Below are 17,380 nucleotides of genomic sequence, written 5' to 3'. Positions count from 1 at the left end.
AACATGTTTGGGGTGGCGGGGATGCGAACTTGTGACCCTTGGATTAAGAGTCACATGCCTTGCAACAGCCATGCTGGGCCCAGTGAAAGGAAAAGCTAATCGAAACTTAACGTCTACAAGCTTATAACATGACATTATGTTTGGGGACAACAAGAGACTTATTGATCTATTGTTAAAATACAATGAGAAGGATTAAACTGCATGCAAGAGTTACAGAATGATTAGATTGTAAGGTTTAGTTCCTGCCTAGTGCAATTTTCACCATTCTAGTTTCAGGTTCCAAATTCCTCATTTCTATTATTTTTACTTACAATTTTCCTACTTAAGACACTTTACTGGATTATAGATCTGCAATGCACACAGAGAATAACTTATAATGAATATTACAAAACTTACACTATCACACAGTATATAATGAATGAAATTCTGACAAAAAACACTTTACATTGACAGCTTTTTTTAACTGGAATAGCAATTTATACAAATGGCAAACATGCCACAGTTCACATTTATGTAAGGAACCATCTCAATATGTACACTACACTGCAGCAACAAGCAAACACTGCTTAACACAAAGCAAAGTGTCCCACCCCTCAAATGAATAATCATTCTTCAAAGAGAGAAAAAAAATTGTCTAATTGAAATTAGCATGTCTAGTGTTAACTGAAGAAGAAATCTATGTCTGTCAATGTACACATGCCTAACAACAGCACTTCTTTCTTGTGGCAATAACAGTTTGCTAATATAGGTAAGGGTTATCTCTGACCTTTCCTCTCATTTTTCAGTAGCCATAAACAAAAATGCTCCATGAAAATTTTAGAATAAAAAAAATTGGCAAAGATGGAGAACAATTCTGTACTGTGCCAAATACAAATTCAATTATTCAGATAAATCTGTACAACTTGTAATGAAACACAGATTATGGTCAAGGAAGAATTCAAATTTGCCAAACATGTTTTAACTGAAGTACAATGAGGAAGAATCTCCAATGGTACTGCTTTATCACAGTCAAAGTGGATACAAGGTGGATACATACCAAAGAATGTAATAAAAACTTGACATATTATGTTTAAATTTAGTTTAACTGTACTGAATCAAGTCCTTGTGGCATATTAACACAAGTGGTAAGAACTTATGGAAATAAGAATCTTATTTTACATCAGTGATGAAAGGGAAACTAGATGGGAAATCATCTACTTTAGGTTTGATGCTCTGTTAGCTTTGCTTAGAGAACCAACTCAATCTTAGAGGGTGGAAAAGTTCCATGTATAAATGAAACTGCAATTGTGTTGTTTACACTTTAATCACAATGTAGAAAAGCTCTAGTTCCACAGACAGAGTTATTTGGGAGTTTGTAAGTTCTATGGCTCAATAATCATAAATTAACATATTTCAAAATCACCAAATTGTTGTATTTTCATTTTTGTTGAGCCTGACTATAAATGATAAGTAAATGAGAACCCAGTTATTAATGATACTATAGCAATAAACTCAGTATCTCCAGTGGCACTAAAAAACAAAACAAAAGTACTTCTTTAAAAAGATCTAAAATCTCCCAAATAACCTACAAATGACCTGTTTCTGTCCATCTTTAGATGTTAATCTGATGTTGACATAACTGGTATTTTCATATATTTGGATTAAAAGAAGAAAAATTTAAATAAATTTGTTTTTTTGCTGTTTTTTTTAGAAATAAAATTTCAGAAAACCACAAGACAAAAGGTTAATATGCTGTAATAAAATCTAAATAAAGTACCACTACAACCAGGGTCACACAAAAATAGAAGTCCGAAATAAAACTCTTATACAAATAGAATGCAAGTATTACCACCCTTCAATAAAAAATAATTAATAAACCTGTGCCTGGCCATAAATAGGTACAAATGTTAATAAACAATACAACATAAATCTGAAAGTCATTCATTTAAGTAACTAACAAAGGAGACAGGAAAAAGAACCAGAAGAAGAAAAACCTAATTCACCAAGAAAACATAAAGTTCCAAAATTAAACCACATCTCAATATTAGGAACAATAATCAAGCAATGAATCACTCTAAGTATCTCACGAATTAACTTGTTTTCAAGCTCAAGGAAAGCATTTTTTTAATTATGAAACCATGGTTATGATAAATCTTCATTATTTTCACAACATTAATATCTGTACATCACTGCTACGTGGTCTTTCACAACATTAACATCTGTACATCACTGCTAGGTGGTCTTTCACAACATTAACATCTGTACATCACTGCTAGGTGGTCTTTCACAACATTAACATCTGTACATCACTGCTAGGTGGTCTTTCACAACATTAACATCTGTACATCACTGCTAGGTGGTCTTTCACAACATTAACATCTGTACATCACTGCTACTTGGTCTTCACAACATTAACATCTGTACATCACTGCACGTGGTCTTTCACAACATTAACATCTGTACATCACTGCTACTTGGTCTTTCACAACATTAACATCTGTACATCACTGTTACGTGGTCTTTCACAACATACAACATATGTACATCACTGCTAGGTGGTCTTTCACAACATTAACATCTGTACATCACTGCTACGTGGTCTTTCACAACATTAACATCTGTACATCACTGCTACTTGGTCTTTCTCACAACATTAACATCTGTACATCACTGCTACGTGGTCTCTTCACAACATTAACATCTGTACATCACTGCTACGTGGTCTTTCACAACATTAACATCTGTACATCACTGCTACTTGGTCTTTCACAACATTAACATCTGTACATCACTGCTAGGTGGTCTTTCACAACATTAACATCTGTACATCACTGCTACATGGTCTTTCACTAACATCTGTACATCACTGCTAGGTGGTCTTTACAACATTAACATCTGTACATCACTGTTACTTGGTCTTTCACAACATTAACATCTGTACATCACTGCATGCGGGTCTTTCACAACATTAACATCTGTACATCACTGCTACTTGGTCTTTCAAACATTAACATCTGTACATCACTGCTAGGTTCTTTCACAACATTAACATCTGTACATCACTGCTACGTGGTCTTTCACAACATTAACATCTGTACATCACTGCTAGGTGGTCTTTCACAAACATTAACATCTGTACATCACTGCTAGGTAGTCTTTCACAACATTAACATCTGTACATCACTGCTAGGTGGTCTTTCACAACATTAACATCTGTACATCACTGCTAGGTGGTCTTTTCACAACATTAACATCTGTACATCACTGCTAGGTGGTCTTTCACAACATTAACATCTGTACATCACTGCTAGGTGGTCTTTTCACAACATTAACATCTGTACATCACTGCTACTTGGTCTTTCTACAACATTAACATCTGTACATCACTGCTAGGTGGTCTTTCACAACATTAACATCTGTACATCACTGCTAGGTGGTCTTTCTCACAACATTAACATCTGTACATCACTGCTACTTGGTCTTTCTAACATTAACATATGTACATCACTGCTAGGTGGTCTTTCACAACATTAACATCTGTACATCACTGCTACGTGGTCTTTCACAACATTAACATCTGTACATCACTGCTACCTTGGTCTTTCACAACATTAACATCTGTACATCACTGCTAGGTGGTCTTTCCACAACATTAACATCTGTACATCACTGCTACGTGGTCTTTTCACAACATTAACATCTGTACATCACTGTTAGGTGGTCTTTCACAACATTAACATCTGTATCACTGCTAGGTGGTCTTCACAACATTAACATCTGTACATCACTGCTAGGTGGTCTTTTTCACAACATTAACATCTGTACATCACTGCTAGGTGGTCTTTCTCACAACATTAACATCTGTACATCACTGCTAGGTGGTCTTTCACAACATTAACATCTGTACATCACTGCTAGGTGGTCTTTCACAACATTAACATCTGTACATCACTGCTACTTGGTCTTCACAACATTAACATCTGTACATCACTGCTACTTGGTCTTTCACAACATTAACATCTGTACATCACTGCTACGTGGTCTTTCACACAACATTAACATCTGTACATCACTGCTACGTGGTCTTTCACAACATTAACATCTGTACATCACCTGCTAGGTGGTCTTTCACAACATTAACATCTGTACATCACTGCTTTGCTTGATTAACTTTCACAACGGTAACACATGTACATCACTGCTGCTTGGTCTTTTCACAGTAACAACATCTGTACATCACTGCTGGGTGGTCTTTATTAACTCACAACATTAAACATCTGTGCATCACTGCTACATTATCTACACACCGCAGCATTAACATCATCTGCATCACTTGCTGGGTGGTTCTTTCACCACAACATCTGTTAACATCTGTACATCACTGTTGCGGTCTTTTCACAGGCATTAACATCTGGTACATCACTGCTGCGTGGATATTTTCTGACATTAACATCTGTACATCACTGCTAGCTTGATTCACAACATTAACATCCTGGTACATCATCTGCTAGATTCGGTCTTTCACAACATTAACATCTGTACATCACTGCTAGGTCTTTCACAACATTAACATCTGTACATCACTGCTTTACATGGATCACTGCTGTTTTCACAACATTAACATCTGTACATCACTGCTAGGTGGTCTTTCACAACACATCACGCTAGGTTAACATCATAACATCACTGCTAGGTGGTCTTTCACAACATTAACATCTGTACATCACTGTTGCTTGGTCTTTCACAACATTAACATCTGTACATCACTTGCGTGGTCTTTCCACAAGCATTAACATCTGTACATCACTGCTACTTGGTTCTTTCACAACATTAACATCTGTACATCACTGCTGGGTGGTCTTTCACAACATTAACATCTGTACATCACTGCTTTACAACACAGGCTCTTTCACAACATTAACATCTGTACATCACTTTACTACATGGTCTTTCACAACATGCTTTTCATCTGGCACATCACTGCTAGGTAGTCTTTCACAACATTAACATCTGTACATCACTGCTAGGTGGTCTTTCACAACATTAACATCCTGGCTTTCCACATCACTGCTAGGTGGAACTTTGGTCAGTTTCATAATACATATATATTGAAAACCTAGATGCTCAAGATGGAAGGTGGTTTTAAAACTGTGTAAGAAACTATGTATGGTGGGTTGTTAAAAGAGATCAAAGTAAAATGTTGAAAATAAAACCACAAAGAAGTTAACTGCACACATATATGTGTTATTGTTGATACAATATTTCAAGCAATGCCTTTCTTCAAGTATCACTAACTGAATAGTAAATTTGTAAATGAAACATAATATCAACAATAGTACATATACATTTTTGAAAAATATATATATGTGTGTGTATATATATACACACACACACATACATACATATATACACACATACACACACACACACATATCTGTAGTTAAGTTATTGGTGGTTTTACCTTCAATATTTTTCTTTTTATGCTAGGGATGTAAGGTGAGTTAGCCGTTTAATGTAACTAAAAATTCAAAGTTGAACTAAATTATAAAAGAAATAATAAATGAATGGTAAAAAACATAACAAAATAAAGGCATAACCAGCTATCTTACAGCATAATACAAATATCCAGAGAGATGGTAACTAATGTACCAGGTAAGAAAGATTCATTGTTGTTAATGGAGTAAGTATATTTTAATAAGATCATTCATTGTTAATAAAGAGATTTGTTTCAAAATATTTCCATTATTATTCTATAGGCATCAAATCCATGAATTGTTCTTATAAATTAGTAGTAATGGTCCTATATTTCCAACAAAATGTAGATCAAAAACTTAAATAAGCAAAAATTACTTTTTTTTTTATTAATAAAATTCTAGAATTTTAGTCAACTGAGATCAAAACGTTACAAGTGACTAAAATAACTACTGAAAGTTCTCTTGTTGGCTTACAATTTAAAAATTCAAAATAGATTAAATGATATTTGTGAATCATTACTTTTCCAGGGTTAATGTGGTTTTAATTTAAAAAAATTTTCTCAGTTTTGCTTATCTCAATGAGAAGCACATCTAATATAAATATGAAAGAAAACTAAAATATGGAGAATTTCAGGCATCATTCACGTAACTTAATAAAAAACTATTAATTTATCAATAAATTCTTAGTATTACTGTTAACAGCTATAACAAAAAAACCTAATATGTACACTTGCTCCAATTAAAGCTGCAAAGTCAATTTTCATTCAGAATATTTTTAAGCATCAAATAGTGACTTTACAATACAAGTGCTTTACTGTAGACAACATTTATAATAGTCTTAGCTTCAGCTTTCCTTAATTAGTAGGAGGAGGCAATACTATATATAATGGAGTCAAATCTAAACTAGATCTAAAATTAGATTAATGGACAGCATTAGCTCAGAAGAGGAGGGAGTGACCTCTCACTAAGCCAGCCCTGATTTGTGGAGTATATTAATTTATATATGTTAGAAATTATCATATATGCCTTTAAGTGAATACTTATTACCTGGAACACATCTAGGCACAGGATCCCACTGTCCATCATTGCAAATTATTTCATGGCCACTTGAGATACGCCTCAAACCTCGAAATTCATAATCACTATTGCACTTAACAAACGAATTCTCCCCATGAGGTTTTGGCACATCCTTTTCATCCTATCAGTGAAATACAGTAAGATAAATCATACTAAAATTAACGAAAACAAATATCTGACAAAACAAAAGTGCTAAGATGGTTGAATCCTCTTTTGAAGATAAAATTTAGTCAAAGCACTGGTTAAAATATATCCACAAAAGCTCAAGTCCATGACATGACATGACCTCAGGCTCAGCCTAAATTCTGATTTACATGACATTTATCTGGGAAAGTAAAAAAATGGATAAAACTAATTAAAAGTGCACAAAATAACAATGACAGTGGCACTTTTAATTACATAACTAATAATTAATTGCAATTATTGTAATATTCCCTTTTGTATCATTGCATACAGTGTATTAAATTGACTGCAGTATAACCATATTAAGTGTTAGTTAGTTCTGCACTTCTGTATAGATGACTTGATTTGAACACAAGTTGCTGTTATTGAAAATGATAATATCAAACCTGAAGACATGGTACTTTGAAGGACAAGTGTTAAGAATTTGTTTTAAATAGAATAAAAGAGATAAAGATATAAAGTAAAATATACTTTTATCTGTTTGAAGAAGACAGGCCACAGACAACTAGTTGATTTGATTAGAATTAGAATTAATATATTATGATAAGTGAAACTCAAATACACATAAAAACAATAATTCAATATAAAAGATAAACTAATAAAACTGTATTTACTAAAAATAAAACTAAGGTTTCTTTTCTGTCTCAATAGCTTGGTTGAGGTTACTATTTGCAACTCTGTTACCATAGAATCCTTCCACAAACTAACCAACCAAGATATTATTTTTGTAAGCATTCCAAGTTATTCATGTACACAGTCAAGTTTTCAAGTGTTCCACATCTACAAGGCTTAAATTCTGTTTAAAAAATGAAGTAATATTTCTACCAAGTTGAATCAGCAATGGTGTTCCTAGATTCAGAATTGTTTATGTTCCACATGTTTGATGACATTCAGTGATAGATCATCCATAATAAGCAGCAGATGTAGTGTTATTTGTTCATGAGTCAGGAATTTTCATGTAGAAACCTGTAAAAATTGATTAAGAAAATACCTAAGCCTTCATTTTTTGAATATTTACATAACAGCAGTGCACCATACTTCACCTAATCACTTTATGTTAGTTGTAGCAAGAGTAATGTGCCACTGCACACATCAAGAAATTACTACTGAGGTGTTAGCATGGCACTGGTTCTTCTATACTGGCCAAAAATGATTAATTCTGCCAGATTTTGAATTCCCTTTTGTGCTCACGTGAGTGAAGTTCGTCACACCAATATCTCCATCCAAGAATGTCAAATGTAAGTTTCAAACTGGTACAAAGACATCAATACTGTTCCTTTAACAGGGCTCCTGGTAATTATCTGAGGTATGTCACATACCTTCTGATTAAACAATACTATAAACAAAGCATGCATGCACACTATGAAAACATTATCGACAGGTCAACTTTTCAGTAATGAAATAAAAATACAGAAAACTTACTTCAACAGGGCAAGAATTCCAACCATAATAGCATCTACCATACTGGTGTTTAGATACAAATTTTCCATTAGCTAGAGGTGGGAACTGACAGTGCCCTGTACAATGTAAAAGAGTACCAGTTAGAGGTAATTAAGTCAACATACATCATATTACATTAATAATGAAATAACAGAATATCTACGGAAAAAAAGTGAGAAAAAAGCCAAATTAGATTTTGATAGATTATATCAATGAATGGTCAAGATCTGAAACATATTTACAGAAAAGTTAATAACAGAGAATTCTAGATATAAACAACCACTGACCTTTGGAAGAAAGGCTTGACCATAAATAAAATTATTAAATGGAATTTTGCAATATACTTCTGGAAGGTGTTTTTTGATTGGATTGGCTAGTTTACAGTTTACCCTTAAGTTCACCTGAGCATGACAAGTTACTTGTTATTAAACATTAGGAGCAGTAAGACAAACAAATATCAGTAATCTATTAAACTAAGAAACTTAAAGATAATAACACAAATAAATACAAAGTTAACCCAGCAGAATTTGTGAGATAATTTCCATTACTTTTAATAATATATCAGAACTTTGAAACAATTTAAGTTTTACATTTTACTTAATTAAACCATTAATAGTACATAGACAAATATATAATAGTTTTATTTACATCTTAACAATGATGTTTTCACAAAGGTGTAGCAACTTTTAATACCTAAAACATGATTTCTAAGCACTACTTTAAAACATGAAAATAGAAACACAGGCCTAAATTTTCAGTAGAATTTTCTGTTATTTGGGTATAAGCAAATGGTGAAACATTTTACTTACTAATGAATAAACTATATATTTATGATAAATACGACAGATATGTACATATATTCAATATATGTGTGGTACCAGGTTGAAGGAATTTTTAGTGTTGCTCCTTAAATTCTCAAATAATTTATTTTTTGTTACTGGGATATACAAAATAACTTACTTAAACATTTAGGTGGATCAAAGGTCCAGATTCCTTCTTCCACACACTTCAGTACTTTAGATCCTACCATTGTAGTTCCTTCATCACATGCAAATATTGCTAGGGTACCAATGGTTATCTTCTCAGATGGAAGAACCATTCTCCCACCAACAGGTTTCTCAGGCCTTTCACAAGCTTGTTCTAGGATAGAAAACTTTTATAATTACTGATATATTAATATTCATATAAAACAGTTTATATTAAACAGTATGGATTTGCATGCAATTTTACATAATTGAAAATTATTAATTTAAAAAAGGAGAATCTATGTCTATTCTATTTGCCATTTGCCAAAGCCATCATCACTGTGACTGCCAATCAAATGCTTAAAACTGAGCATGGTACTCTCTTTCAATCTGTATAGCTTAAATATGTACATTATGGAGAGAGACAGGCTAGATCTTGATGTTTGTGTAATATGGTTTAAATATGTACATTATGGGAGACAAGCTAGATCTAGATGTTTGTGTAACATGGTTTAAAGATGTACATTATGGGAGACAGGCTAGATCTAGATGTTTGTGTAACATGGTTTAAAGATGTACATTATGGGAGACAGGCTAGATCTAGATGTTTGTGTAACATGGTTTAAAGATGTACATAATGGGAGACAGGCTAGATCTAGATGTTTGTGTAACATGGTTTAAAGATGTACATTATGGGGAGACAGGCCAGATCTAGATGTTTGTGTAACATGGTTTAAAGATGTACATTATGGGAGACAGGCTAGAACCTAGATGTTTGTGTAATATGGTTTAAAGATGTACATTATGGGAGACAAGCTAGATCTAGATGTTTGTGTAATATGGTTTAAAGATGTACATTATGGGAGACAGGCTAGATCTAGATGTTTGTGTAACATGGTTTAAAGATGTACATAATGGGAGACAGGCTAGATCTAGATGTTTGTGTAACATGGTTTAAAGATGTACATTATGGGAGACAGGCCAGATCTAGATGTTTGTGTAACATGGTTTAAAGATGTACATTATGAGACAGGCTAGACCTAGATGTTTGTGTAATATGGTTTAAATATGTACATTATGGGAGACAAGATGTTTGTGTAACATGGTTTTAAAGATCTAGATGTTTGTGTAACATGGTTTAAAGATGTACATTATGGAGACATTATGGGTAACATGAAAGATGTACATTATGGGAGACAGGCTAGATCTAGATGTTTGTGTAACATGGTTTAAAGATGTACATAATGGGAGACAGGCTAGACCTAGATGTTTGTGTAACATGGTTTAAAGATGTACATTATGGGAGATTATGGGAGATCAGGCTGGTTTAGATCTAGATGTTTGTGTAACATGGTTTAAAGATGTACATTATGGGAGACAGGCTAGACCTAGATGTTTGTGTAACATGGTTTTAAAGATGTACATTATGGGAGACAGGCTAGATCTAGATGTTTGTGTGTAACATGGTTTAAAGATGTACATTATGGGAGACAGGCTAGATCTAGATGTTTGTGTAACATGGTTTAAAGATGTACATTATGGTAGACAGGCTGGGAGACGGGCTGGATCTAGATGTTTGTGTAACATGGTTTAAAGATGTACATTATGGGAGACAGGCCAGATCCAGATGTTTGTGTAAATATGGTTTAAAGATGTACATTATGGGAGACAGGGCCAGACGAGCTATGAGACCTAGATGTTTGTGTAACATGGTTTAAAGATGTACATTATGGGAGACAGGCTAGATCTAGATGTTTGTGTAACATGGTTTAAAGATGTGTACATTATGGGGGAGACAGGCTAGATCTAGATGTTTGTGTAACATGGTTTAAAGATGTACATTATGGGAGACAGGCTAGACCTAGATGTTTGTGTAACATATGGTTTAAAGATGTACATAATGGGGAGACAGGCTAGATCTAGATGTTTGTGTAACATGGTTTAAAGATGTACATAATGGGGAGACAGGCTAGATCTAGATGTTTGTGTAACATGGTTTAAAGATGTACATTATGGGGAGACAGGCTAGATCTAGATGTTTGTGTAACATGGTTTAAAGATGTACATTATGGGAGACAGGCTAGATCTAGATGTTTGTGTAACATGGTTTAAAGATGTACATTATGGGAGACAGGCCAGACCTAGATGTTTGTGTAATATGGTTTAAAGATGTACATTATGGGAGACAGGCTAGATCTAGATGTTTGTGTAATATGGTTTAAAGATGTACATTATGGGAGACAGGCTAGATCTAGATGTTTGTGTAACATGGTTTAAAGATGTACATTATGGGAGACAGGCTAGATCTAGATGTTTGTGTAACATGGTTTAAAGATGTACATTATGGGAGACAGGCTAGATCTAGATGTTTGTGTAACATGGTTTAAAGATGTACATTATGGGAGACAGGCTAGATCTAGATGTTTGTGTAACATGGTTTAAAGATGTACATTATGGGAGACAGGCTAGATCTAGATGTTTGTGTAACATGGTTTAAAGATGTACATTATGGGAGACAGGCTAGACCTAGATGTTTGTGTAACATGGTTTAAAGATGTACATTATGGGAGACAAGCTAGATCTAGATGTTTGTGTAACATGGTTTAAAGATGTACATAATGGGAGACAGGCTAGATCTAGATGTTTGTGTAACATGGTTTAAAGATGTACATTATGGGGAGACAGGCCAGATCTAGATGTTTTGTGTAACATGGTTTAAAGATGTACATTATGGGGAGACAGGCCAGAACCTAGATGTTTGTGTAATATGGTTTAAAGATGTACATAATGGGAGACAGGCTAGATCTAGATGTTTGTGTAACATGGTTTAAAGATGTACATTATGGGAGACAGGCTAGACCTTGATGTTTGTGTAACATGGTTTAAAGATGTACATTATGGGGAGACAAGCTAGATCCTAGATGTTTGTGTAATATGGTTTAAAGATGTACATTATGGGAGACAGGCTAGATCTAGATGTTTGTGTAATATGGTTTAAAGATGTACATTATGGGAGACAGGCTAGATCTAGATGTTTGTGTAACATGGTTTAAAGATGTACATAATGGGAGACAGGCTAGATCTAGATGTTTGTGTAACATGGTTTAAAGATGTACATTATGGGAGACAAGCTAGATCTAGATGTTTGTGTAACATGGTTTAAAGATGTACATTATGGGAGACAGGCTAGATCTAGATGTTTGTGTAACATGGTTTAAAGATGTACATTATGTACATGTTTGTGTAATGGGAGACATTATGGCTAGATCTAGATGTTTGTGTAACATATGGTTTAAAGATGTACATTATTATGGGAGACAGGCTAGAATCTAGATGTTTGTGTAACATGGTTTAAAGATGTACATGGTTTATGGGAGACAGGCTAGATCTAGATGTTTGTGTAAACATGGTTTAAAGATGTACATTATTATGGGAGACAGGCCAGAATCTAGATGTTTGTGTAACATGGTTTAAAAGATGTACATTATGGGGAGACATTGGCTAGATCTAGATGTTTGTGTAACATGGTTTAAAGATGTACATTATGGGGAGACAGGTACAGATCTAGATGTTTGTGTAACATGGTTTAAAGATGTACATTATGGGGAGACAGGCTTGATCTAGATGTTTGTGTAACATGGTTTAAAGATGTACATTATGGGAGACAGGCTAGACCTAGATGTTTGTGTAACATGGTTTAAAGATGTACATTATGGGAGACAGGCTAGATCTAGATGTTTGTGTAACATGGTTTAAAGATGTACATTATGGGGAGACAGGCTAGATCTAGATGTTTGTGTAACATGGTTTAAAGATGTACATAATGGGAGACAGGCTAGATCTAGATGTTTGTGTAACATGGTTTAAAGATGTACATTATGGGAGACAGGCCAGATCTAGATGTTTGTGTAACATGGTTTAAAGATGTACATTATGGGAGACAGGCTAGATCTAGATGTTTCTGTAACATGGTTTAAAGATGTACATTATGGGGAGACAGGCTAGATCCTAGATGTTTGTGTAATATGGTTTAAAGATGTACATTATGGGAGACAGGCTAGATCTAGATGTTTGTGTAACATGGTTTAAAGATGTACATTATGGGAGACAGGCTAGATCTAGATGTTTGTGTAATATGGTTTAAAAGATGTACATTATGGGAGACAGGCTAGATCTAGATGTTTGTGTAACATGGTTTAAAGATGTACATTATGGGGAGACAGGCTAGATCTAGATGTTTGTGTAACATGGTTTAAAGATGTACATTATGGGAGACAGGCTAGATCTAGATGTTTGTGTAACATGGTTTAAAGATGTACATTATGGGAGACAGGCTAGATCTAGATGTTTGTGTAACATGGTTTAAAGATGTACATTATGGAGACAGGCCAGATCTAGATGTTTGTGTAACATGGTTTAAAGATGTACATTATGGGAGACAGGCTAGACCTAGATGTTTGTGTAATATGGTTTAAAGATGTACATTATGGGAGACAGGCTAGATCTAGATGTTTGTGTAACATGGTTTAAAGATGTACATAATGGGAGACAGGCTAGATCTAGATGTTTGTGTAACATGGTTTAAAAGATGTACATTATGGGAGACAGGCTAGATCTAGATGTTTGTGTAACATGGTTTAAAGATGTACATTATGGGAGACAGGCTAGATCTAGATGTTTGTGTAACATGGTTTAAAGATGTACATTATGGGAGACAGGCTAGATCTAGATGTTTGTGTAATATGGTTTAAAGATGTACATTATGGGGAGACAGATGCTAGATCTAGATGTTTGTGTAACATGGTTTAAAGATGTACATTATGGAGGGAGACAAGGCTAGATCTAGATGTTTGTGTAACATGGTTTAAAGATGTACATTATGGGAGACAGGCTAGATCTAGATGTTTGTGTAACATGGTTTAAAGATGTACATTATGGGAGACAGGCTAGATCTAGATGTTTGTGTAACATGGTTTAAAGATGTACATTATGGGAGAGACAGGCTAGATCTAGATGTTTGTGTAACATGGTTTAAAGATGTACATTATGGGAGACAGAGCTAGATCTAGATGTTTGTGTAACATGGTTTAAAGATGTACATTATGGGAGACAGGCTAGACCTAGATGTTTGTGTAACATGGTTTAAAGATGTACATTATGGGGAGACAGGCCAGATCTAGATGTTTGTGTAACATGTTTAAAGATGTACACATTATTATGGAGACAGGCTAGATCTAGTGTAACATGGTTTAAAGATGTACATTATGGGAGACAGGCTAGATCTAGATGTTTGTGTAACATGGTTTAAAGATGTACATTATGGGGAGACAGGCTAGATCTAGATGTTTGTGTAACATGGTTTAAAGATGTACATTATGGGAGACAGGCTAGACAGATGTTTGTGTAATATGGTTTAAGAGATGTACATTATGGGAGACAGGCTAGATCTAGATGTTTGTGTAACATGGTTTAAAGATGTACATAATGGGAGACAGGCTAGATCTAGATGTTTGTGTAACATGGTTTAAAGATGTACATTATGGGAGACAGGCTAGATCTAGATGTTTGTGTAACATGGTTTAAAGATGCACATTATGGGAGACAGGCTAGATCTAGATGTTTGTGTAACATGGTTTAAAGATGTACATTATGGGAGACAGGCTAGACCTAGATGTTTGTGTAACATGGTTTAAAGATGTTTGTGTAATTATGGGAGACAAGCTAGATCTAGATGTTTGTGTAACATGGTTTAAAGATGTACATTATGGGAGACAGGCCAGATCTAGATGTTTGTGTAACATGGTTTAAAGATGTACATAATGGGAGACAGGCTAGATCTAGATGTTTCTGTAACATGGTTTAAAAGATGTACATACTATGGGAGACAGGCTAGACCCAGATGTTTGTGTAATATGGTTTAAAGATGTACATTATGGGAGACAGGCTAGATCTAGATGTTTGTGTAACATGGTTTAAAGATGTACATAATGGGAGACAGGCTAGATCTAGATGTTTGTGTAACATGGTTTAAAGATGTACATTATGGGAGACAGGCCAGATCTAGATGTTTGTGTAACATGGTTTAAAGATGTACATTATGGGGAGACAGGCTAGATCTAGATGTTTGTGTAACATGGTTTAAAGATGTACATTATGGGAGACAGGCTAGATCTAGATGTTTGTGTAACATGGTTTAAAGATGTACATAATGGGAGACAGGCTAGATCTAGATGTTTGTGTAACATGGTTTAAAAGATGTACATTATGGGAGACAGGCCAGATCTAGATGTTTGTGTAACATGGTTTAAAGATGTACATTATGGGAGACAGGCTAGATCTGTGATGTTTGTGCAACATGGCTCAACAGAAAAGATGCAACACTAATGGGAGACAGGCTAGACCTAGATGTTTGTGTAATGGTTTTAAAATGTACGTGGGAGTGGGGACATTGCAATAGACCCTAGATGTTTGTGTAACATGGTTTAAAGATGTACATGGGAGTACAAGCCAGATAGATGTGTAACATGGTTTAAAGATGCACATATATGGGAGACAGGCCAGATTCAGATGCTAGATCTAGATGTTTGTGTAATATGGTTTAAAGATGTACATTATGGGGAGACAGGCTAGATCAGGCATGGTTTAAAGATCATTGCCTAGATAGATGTTTGTGTAACATGGTTTAAAGATGTACATTATGGGAGACAGGCTAGATCTAGATGTTTGTGTAACATGGTTTTAAAGATGTACATTATGGGAGACAGGCTAGATCTAGATGTTTGTGTAACATGGTTTAAAGATGTACATTATGGGAGACAGGCACAACAGATCTAGATGTTTGTGTAATTATGGTTTAAAGATGTACATTATGGGATTAAGCTAGATCTAGATGTTTGTGTAACATGGTTTAAAGATGTACATTATGGGAGACAGGCTAGACCTAGATGATTTGTGTAACATGGTTTAAAGATGTACATTATGGGAGACAGGCTAGATCTAGATGTTTGTGTAACATGGTTTAAAGATGTACATATATGGGAGACAGATGTACATTGTGATCTAGATGTTTGTGTAAGATGGTTTAAAGATGTACATCATGGGAGACAGGCTAGATCTAGATGTTTGTGTAACATGGTTTAAAGATGTACACATCATGGGAGACAGGCCAGATCCAGATGTTTGTGTAACATGGCTTAAAAGATGGGATGGACACATTATGGGAGCATTGGCGGCCAGATCCTAGATGTTTGTGTAACATGGTTTAAAGATGTACATTATGGGAGACAGGCTAGACCTAGATGTTTGTGTAACATGGTTTAAAGACATATACGAATCTAGATGTACATGGTTTAAAGACAGGCCAGATAGATCTAGATGTTTGTGTAACATGGTTTAAAGATGTACATTATGGGAGACAGGCCAGATCTAGATGTTTGTGTAACATGGCGAAGCCTGTTATGGTTTAAAGATGTACATTATGGGAGACAGGCTAGATCTAGATGTTTGTGTAACATGGTTTAAAGATGTACATAATGGGAGACAGGCTAGATCTAGATGTTTGTGTAACATGGTTTAAAGATGTACATTAATGGGAGACAGGCTAGACCCAGATATGTACATAACAATGGGAGGAACATGGTTTAAAGATGTACATTATGGCAGGCTAGATCTAGATGTTTGTGTAACATGGTTTAAAGATGTACATATTATGGGAGACAGGCTAGATCTAGATGTTTGTGTAACATGGTTTAAAGATGTACATTATGGGGAGACAGGCCAGATCTAGATGTTTGTGTAACATGGTTTAAAGATGTACATTATGGGAGACAGGCTAGATCTAGATGTTTGTGTAATATGGTTTAAAGATGTACATAATGGGAGACAGGCTAGACCTAGATGTTTGTGTAACATGGTTTAAAGATGTACATAATGGGAGACAGGCTAGATCTAGATGTTTGTGTAACATGGTTTAAAGATGTACATAATGGGAGACAGGCTAGACCTAGATGTTTGTGTAACATGGTTTAAAGATGTACATAATGGGAGACAGGCTAGATCTAGATGTTTGTGTAACATGGCTTCAATCTATCACTAGGCGATGGGGGGGACTGTGATCCTACCAGTAGTATCGTGTCATAAAGGGCAGGAAACCTATATACAGACAAGCGATATGCAACATCAATATCAATACAGTTGCAACAGTAAGTTAATAATTATTATGGTATGTATCATCATGCCTGCCACATAAACATTAAATTATAT

At 34.8% G+C, this 17,380-nt stretch overlaps 1 protein-coding gene across 1 annotated transcript in view; it reads right to left on the bottom strand.

Moving 5' to 3' along the window:
- LOC143233635 (protein lev-9-like) overlaps positions 1-17,380 on the bottom strand; it is a 76,485-nt gene that overhangs the window by 36,945 nt on the left and 22,160 nt on the right. Inside the window, exons 4-6 of the mRNA XM_076470078.1 lie at positions 9,114-9,293; positions 8,136-8,230; positions 6,501-6,651 (exon numbers count right to left, since the gene is read on the bottom strand). Coding sequence (XP_076326193.1) covers positions 6,501-6,651; positions 8,136-8,230; positions 9,114-9,252 — 385 coding nt within the window. The 5' untranslated portion in view covers positions 9,253-9,293. The remainder of the gene's footprint in view (positions 1-6,500; positions 6,652-8,135; positions 8,231-9,113; positions 9,294-17,380) is intronic.

The sequence above is a fragment of the Tachypleus tridentatus genome, chromosome 1, assembly GCF_004210375.1.
Source record: "Tachypleus tridentatus isolate NWPU-2018 chromosome 1, ASM421037v1, whole genome shotgun sequence".
Taxonomy (NCBI): domain Eukaryota; kingdom Metazoa; phylum Arthropoda; class Merostomata; order Xiphosura; family Limulidae; genus Tachypleus; species Tachypleus tridentatus.
This window is presented reverse-complemented; position numbering and strand designations above follow the sequence as displayed.